General features: G+C 38.4%; 1 protein-coding gene across 1 annotated transcript in view; it reads right to left on the bottom strand.

Moving 5' to 3' along the window:
- Positions 1-7,737, bottom strand: part of Anapc1 (anaphase promoting complex subunit 1) — a 104,221-nt gene that overhangs the window by 29,555 nt on the left and 66,929 nt on the right. The window contains exons 30-35 of the mRNA XM_023717365.1: positions 7,264-7,355; positions 5,747-5,881; positions 5,496-5,578; positions 4,117-4,195; positions 3,335-3,421; positions 839-1,029 (exon numbers count right to left, since the gene is read on the bottom strand). Of these exons, the coding sequence (XP_023573133.1) occupies positions 839-1,029; positions 3,335-3,421; positions 4,117-4,195; positions 5,496-5,578; positions 5,747-5,881; positions 7,264-7,355 (667 nt within the window). The remainder of the gene's footprint in view (positions 1-838; positions 1,030-3,334; positions 3,422-4,116; positions 4,196-5,495; positions 5,579-5,746; positions 5,882-7,263; positions 7,356-7,737) is intronic.

The raw sequence follows: 7,737 nt of genomic DNA, 5'->3' as shown, positions 1-7,737 counted from the left end.
CTCCTACTTTCTCTTCCAGGAGATTTAGTGTCTCTGCTTTAATGTTTAGATCTTTAATCCATTTTGACGTTAGTTTAGTGCATGGTGATAGACCTGGGTCAAGTTTGAGTTTTCAGCATGTAGAGAGGGCTCATTTATTTTAAAAGTATCATCTTAAACTGCAAGAATGTGTTAACATCACAATTAAACATACCAAAGGAGAAGCCATGTTGTCAAACGTCCACTTAACCCAGCCAAACATCTCAAATCCACCCTTGCTGACCTTTATTCCCCATTTAAAAAAAATAATAAATCTTTTTTTAAACGAGACAAAGTAAACAGGTACATGTTGGGAAATGTTAACTATCCATTTTGACATAGAGACACAGTGAAATCTCAGCCCAATATACAAAGAGAAGGAAGAAAGCTAGAATTCTATGCACTACTACACAAGAGCCGAGCACCCTCCAGCTTCCAGCAGAGCGAAGAGCACAGAGAGTTTTCTTTTTTCCCATAGAGCACAGTGGTGTTGATTCCAAAAAGTTTGTGGAGACAGGAGGGGATCAAAAAGAATTAAAAACAGAAAGCTGTGGAGATCCTCATCCCAGTATATTCTGCAAAGTTTCTCCCCACAAAGTAAGTCAAGAACCATGGTGTTTGAGAAGAAAGACCTGAAGAACAGGGCATCTAAGTACAAGGGGTAGGGGGAAGACTGCAACTTGCTCCCAGGGACTGGAGAAAATTAAAATTAAAAAAAAAAAAAAAGAAAAGACAGACAAAAGCATCGGAATCCATCAGTATTAAGTCATCTCCTTTGTCTCTTCACCCTCCTCATCCTCATCATCCTCCTGTCTCTGGCCTCTTCTCCTCCTCTCCCTCCCGCTCTCCCTCATCATCCATGTCGGGAACCAGGCAGTACTGCAGCGGGTTGGGCCAGACGTCATCCTTGATGACCTCTCCTAGCTCATCTGCACCTGTGTCCAAGTGGTCAGTGAACCAGGTAAAGAAGCTCTCGGGCTCTTCGTGCTGCCTCTTCCTACTGGTTTTATTCTGCGTTTGACTTGAACGCAGTCAAGTTTCCTCAAGTCCTTTCCAGATTTCCATCTGATTTCAGTGGACTTTGAGACGGATCACCACTCTCATTCAGATGAAATTCTTTGGAGAGAACTTTATTTTCAACGTAAGGATTTTCATTAAAATAAAAATCTATTCTGTAACCTGATCTGATATCTTCAAATTCTGTCACTTCAACTCTGGTCAAATAATGCAAAGGTTCCTCGTCTTCCTCCCCAAACAGCGCAGACACTTGTGGGTGGTTAACGAATGTTGTTACCCAATAATTTGAGATTTTGGCGATCAATTCTGATGTCTTCTGAAAAAATGGTTGGTGGAGTTTGTTATATTTCTGTTTTCAGTATTTCCTCACTGGCTTGTTCATTAAATCTAATTTATTTTGTACTTCATCAATGTATTCATTTGCTTCTTGTTGCTCTTTTTCTCCATTGGGAAGGCCCGGTGAGGCTGTTGCTGACTCAGGTTTGGGCCCCAGAGGCAGTCAGGCCTTCTTGGTTGGAGGGGTGAGTGAAGACTGGCCCCTGGGAGCCATGACACAGGGAAGGCCCAGCTCCAGGCCCGGGGTCATCTCCTGCCGCAGGAAACTGCTCAGGAACCCCCAGGTTCTGAAGATATAACTGCTGGATTTCAGTTGTACACCACCCTCAAACAGGGCAATTCTGGACAAGTCTACCTCTTCCCATATAAAGGTGATACACTGAGCTCTTAACTATTATACAAGATGCACAGAATTTTCACTGAAGCCTGAATCAGAACAGCCAAAATCTAGAACTTGTCCAGAAAAAGAAACTGTGGCATATTCATAAAATGATTACTACCTAATAATAAAATGATGAATGAATATATTCAATAATATCTCAAAATCATGCGAAAAGAAGTCATACAAAAAGATACTATAGGGAGCCAGGGAGATGGCTTAGTGGAATATGTACTTCCCTGGCAAGTGCAAGGGCCTGAGTTCAATCCCCGGTTCAACCAAAAAAAAAAAAAAAGATATTGTATGTGATTTCATTAGTATAAACTCCTACATCAGTAAAATTAATCCATTTGAGAGAAGAAAACCACAATACTGGTTCCCTTAAGAGCAGAGGGTGAGGGCTGAATGTACAGGCTGACACACAGCACAGAGAATGCAGCTTTGTTTCACTGGGCATATTCACTGGTCAAATCTTACCGAACAGTACACTGAGGATTTCATGGCATAAAAAAATGTATCTTAAAAGGGAGAACGTAAATGTAAATAGTGATAGATATACCAAAATATTAGAAACAAATTCACTATTGCCTGCAAATTTGAAATGTATTAAAACATTTATGGAACAGATAAACAAATAGGTGAGTAAACAGATGTGCTTTTGAGCAAGTTTATACAGTAAAATACTGATAATAGAATTAATTAGTAACAGGAGTGTTCACATAAAACACAAAAGTTCTGGGCCAGCGAGATAGCTCAGCAGACTAAAGAGCCTGCTTACGCAAGTGCCAGAACTGTGGTTAGATTCCCGGCACCACCGAGTCCACGATGCACAGTGAGACCCTGTACCAAATACATTAAAAAATAAACAAACAAACAAAAACACAAAGTTCTTTCAATGTCCATTCTGACAATTTTTTTTTATCAAAAATGAAACAATCTCATCTTCTTAAACATTAGATTTACTTTCACATACAAAGGGTGAGAAACTGCCTGTATAAAGGAGCAACTGATTAAAATCAATGGTTAATTATAATATTTGATTCTGAATTTTTACAAAAGTCTGCCTCCTTTTAACTAAGCTATTTAACTTATTTTATATATATATACACACATATATACATGTTATAAAGAAATTAAAACCAGTTATATAGATTATTAATAATAGTCACAAATAGTACCTTAGATAAATATGTACTTATTTAGAATGGAAACATCAAAAATACCTTTCCTTTTTTTTTTTGAGACAAAGTCTCGTTATATATTCCAGGCTATGTGAACTCACTATGTAGCCAGCCTGGACTCAAAGCCATGGTGATCTTCCTGCCTCAGTGTCTGGAGTGCTGAGATTACAGATGTGCACCACCAGTTTTTAAAGAGTTCTGGAATATTTAATTTTAATATTAATTTCTACAGACCAATGGTAAAAAGAAAGGAAGTCTATAGTCAGTACAAAATTTTAAATGAAAGTTCCTTTCTTCAAGAGATATCATAAAGATCAATATTACCTTCACAATAAAAGACATTGTGTAGAATTTTGGAAAACCCCATAAGACATTATGATTTAACACTATTAAAAATATTTACTATTGTACTTACTTGAGGAACATTGCTGTCAACCCACTTGGAATTTGGTAGAATGTCATCCCACAAAATCAGGCACCTAGCGAGTGTCTTTAAAACATCACAAGTAAAATTAATTAAAGCAGCAAAAAGTCTCAGATTTTGTAACAACAATAATATTAGATAGAACTATGAATCAGTTTCCAACTGATGAAAATTTTAAAAATAAAATAGCTAAGATACCCATTAAAATAAAGATTTAAATCTCAGGTAAACTAAAATTTAAGTTCATAACCCTCGAAGTTTAGAGGGCCTGGAGAAGGTTCTAACTTGCTTTCTAAAAGAAAAAAAAGTCACAAAGGAGAGAATCACACTCTGTTTACACATCATAATTTAAAGGCTTCCACACTATAAATTTAAATATTAAAAAAGGATAGAAGGAAAATTTTAGGCAACTGTCAAATTGTTACTGTCAATATCACCTTAAGAGTATTATTACATAGTTAATGAAAAATTTAAGATAAACCAATTAACAAAATCCTAGTCACTTGCTGCTTTTTAGGAAGCTTTGAATAATGCAAAAAGCTGAAATGTTACTTAGGAATTATGTATCAATGCGGTTACCTTTCTCAGAACTCCTATACATATCTGGGAAATTTAAAAAGAACATTGCCAACCAGATACACATGATAAATTGAAAATACAGTAAGAGGCTCTCTTAGAGGCATTCAGAATGCAGGCTGTGTTTGGAAATCACAAGGAGCACCCTCACATTAACAGAAATAAAACATGACAAAGCAACATACCCTAAGCAGGAGAAATTCTGGTTTCACAAAGTCCAGCAAGTACATGGTGTCAGGAGCTCGGAGCCAGTCTGCGATGGATCTGTTGGTGCAGATGGCAGTGAGCTGGCTGCTCAGGCAGAGGGCAAGGTAATGAAGAGCCCCAAGGCCTTCTTCAAGCCCCTTCTCCACCAGTCATCCCCATGCTCCTCTATACTCTAACACAACGGCTATGATATATGTGCTGTATCTCAGCAGGACGCATGTTCCGTGGGGGCAGATAGTTGTCTTTTGTTCACTGAAATAATCCCGGTGCAAGAGGGTTCTGACATACATACTCATCTAAGCAGCAGATGAATAAATGTATTTTACCACTTTGTTAATTCAGTACAAACTCACTTTTTCTAAAGGCAGAAATTTACAGCATTAACGAATTTCTTAAAGAACCTTAAAATATTTTTTAGCTTTAAAGACTTACATGTTCCCAACCCAATTTACCTGTCTGTGTAAAGTGTAGGAATAAATGCGCACAGTTTCAAATTTTAGCAATTAGAGAGGGTAACAAGGCGGAAGATTTGGTCATGAGAAAAGCTCTCGAACTAAGCAGAAACTATTTACATAAATCCTAGCCAGAGAAAGAGCAATGTTAAGTAGTAACCATTCCTTATAATGATATGAAAATTAACGAAGAGCAACTTGAGTACTGTTTCGAGGTCAGTAACATCAACTACACAACAGAAATAAGTAAAAGCTGGTGATTACAGTTCAGCCTCTATATCTATCTGTGGGTTCCACATCCAATTAAACATATTAGGGGGGAAAAGGTGTCTGATCTGAATACATTCAATCTCTTTCTGTCATTATTCACTCAACAATACAGTACAACAACCATTTATTCAGCATTTTTATAATATGAAATACTATTAGCAACCTGCAGATGATTTAAATGTATATGAGGGCTGGGCATGGTGGCACATGGCTGTAACCCCAGCACTCTGGGAGGCTGAGGCAGGAAAATCCCAAGTTCAAGCCTATCCTAGACAAGTGATTTGACTCTAGACCCTGTCTCAAAATGAAGAAAAAAAAAAAAGATACAGATGTAATTTAGAGTCAAGCCCGGGAGTTCAATCTCCAGGACCAAAAAAAAGTATACAAGATGTGCACAGTTTATACATCACTTTCTATACAGGACCTGAGCAGCCGTGAATTTTGTGAAACACCCTGCAGACCCTGACGGACTCTGCACACTGTCCTGCAGGGTAAGACAGCAAGGTGTCTTGTCAATGAAATCTGTGTAGCTTACAGGACTGAGAGAAGAAAATCATGTTGCTTTCTCACAGGAGAAATGAGCAGATGAGAAAGAATGTCATACCGTCACGGTGGGGCAGGCAAGGGCACAATACCTGTTATTGGTCTTTAAGTAGATCATAGCCAAAGCTAGAGTAGCACCTGGACAAGTCACATCCACATTTATGGTATCGCCTTCCTAGTGAAAGAAAAGAGGCTGTGTAAAAGAGCTCTGCATTATAATATTTATCTGAAAATTAACTCATGCTTAAAATTGGCATATTTATAATTGTGTTGGTATAGAAAAAATTCCAAATTAATTCCCTAGCTTCTGGCACCTTGGTCTATTACTGCGATGTACACTTACTTTAATTTGGTAACTTGGAGATTTATGTCTCTCCCTGTGCGTTCCTGCTTGGAAGCGTCTATGGCCTCCAACCATGTACTGGTACAACTGCTCGGGCACATTGAGGTCAGACATGCCTATCAAGTTACTGCCATGCTGGAAAACAAAATACAGGCAGGAAAAGAAACCTTGTAAGGGCCAGGGAGACAGCTCAGTAGAATAAGTACTTGCTTGGCAAACACAAGGGCCTGAGTTCAATCCCCGGTTCCACCAAAAAAAAGAAAACTTACAGAAGACAACCCATAATACACACTCATGACAAACAACGGAAACTAACTTTAAAGCAGGGCACTTCATTTTTTTACTTATTTTTAATTAAACATTACTCATGAGGTAATGTTCAAACTATTTGTATGTTCAAGTTTAAGTACTTTCATAAAATACACGAAAGGTTCAAAATATTAACTACAGTAAGGGAAAAGATTAGGTATGTAACTGAACCTTAAGTAAATGCCAGGACACTGCCATCACTGTGCTTGCAAACTTATCCAGCAACAATAACTCTAGTAATAACAATAACAACAACCTACTGAGTGCTTGCTTGGTACCAGGCACTATTTTGTGTTTAACATGAATTAACTTCCTTAATTCTACAACCCTACAGGAATCTCTTTTCATAGATGAGGCAAGTGAGGCACACAGTAGGTCCAGGGCAACCTAGCTATTGAATGGCAGGGTCAGATGCAAAACAAAGCAGCTTGGTGAACAGTCCAGGGGCTGCTTAAGCAACAGCTAAAAGAAGTTAAATGAGCTGACTCCTGACTCAGGGCCAGAATTCAGGTCTTAATCTCAGTATGCTTTTCCACTGCACCACAGCCTCTTCAGTTTATAAACCAGCTATGAAGTCAAATCCCACAAAAGACTAAACACAGGGTGGACTTTCAGAATGCACTTAAGAAAAACTCATTTCATTATAGCTTTCTTTATATCATTTAACTGGCCATAATACTATTCTGGGGCTCTGTCAGGGAATTGCATTCCACATGAAGCAATTACTTAATAAAATGTTTTAGTAATTTTATATCTATCTCTTGGATGGAGGCAAAACTGAATCAGCCTGACAGTGTACTTTCTCACACAGCAAATGTTCCTGTGGCAACATTCTGGGATACATGGTGAACCCAGAATGACATAATCAGTCACAGATTATTTCTAACAATTGCTACAGGCTCTTCAGGTTCCCCGTTACATATATTTTCTGTTTTTATTGTTCATTTCTTCACCTTGTTTTTAGATTTTTTTCAAGAAATTTTGTTCCCTTCATTCATTCATAATCACATCTAGGTCAGAAAAAATACCTGAAGTTCCGCTGTAGTGTATCTCTATCTGCATATCTGGTACTTTGAAAAACATCCACAGAAGACACACAGGTGACGTCACAATAAGGCAGACCAGCACCCTGAGCCAAGTGTCAGGATTACCCAACTCAACGTGTACATGTCCAAAGCAAAGCATGGGAAGGTACAGGCCCCACTTACCCCCAAGCAAACCATGCCCAGGGCCAGGCCGGCAGCTAACGAGTACGACTCTCTGTCTGTACAGTATTCCATTTCAGGTCCTGGGGGCCGCCCTGCAAAAACCATAGCAGCACTAGCCTCTTATCATCCCAGCATCTACTTTCCAGTTACATAATATACACGGATTCAGTCTGACCACACTGAGAAAGTTACACTATCACAGTATCAAACTGCCAGATCACTGAAAGAAAAGCCCCAAAATGTAGCCCCTAAATTAACAGCTAGTAAATACAATCATACTAAAGAATACTGAAACACAATCATCCCCCTCAGTTAAAGTTTTCCTTTCCACAGTTCTACTTAGGTATGATCAACCATTGTCAAAACATAAAAATAAAACAAAAATTAAAAGCAAAATTCTAGAAATAAAGAACTCATAAATATCTACAACGGGGGCCGGGGAGATGGCTCAATGGAATAAGTGCTTTCCTGGCA

This window comes from Octodon degus, unplaced genomic scaffold, assembly GCF_000260255.1.
Source record: "Octodon degus isolate 3935 unplaced genomic scaffold, OctDeg1.0 scaffold00052, whole genome shotgun sequence".
Lineage (NCBI taxonomy): Eukaryota > Metazoa > Chordata > Mammalia > Rodentia > Octodontidae > Octodon > Octodon degus.
Note: the sequence above shows the minus strand (reverse complement) of the source record. Positions and strands in the feature narration are given on the sequence as shown.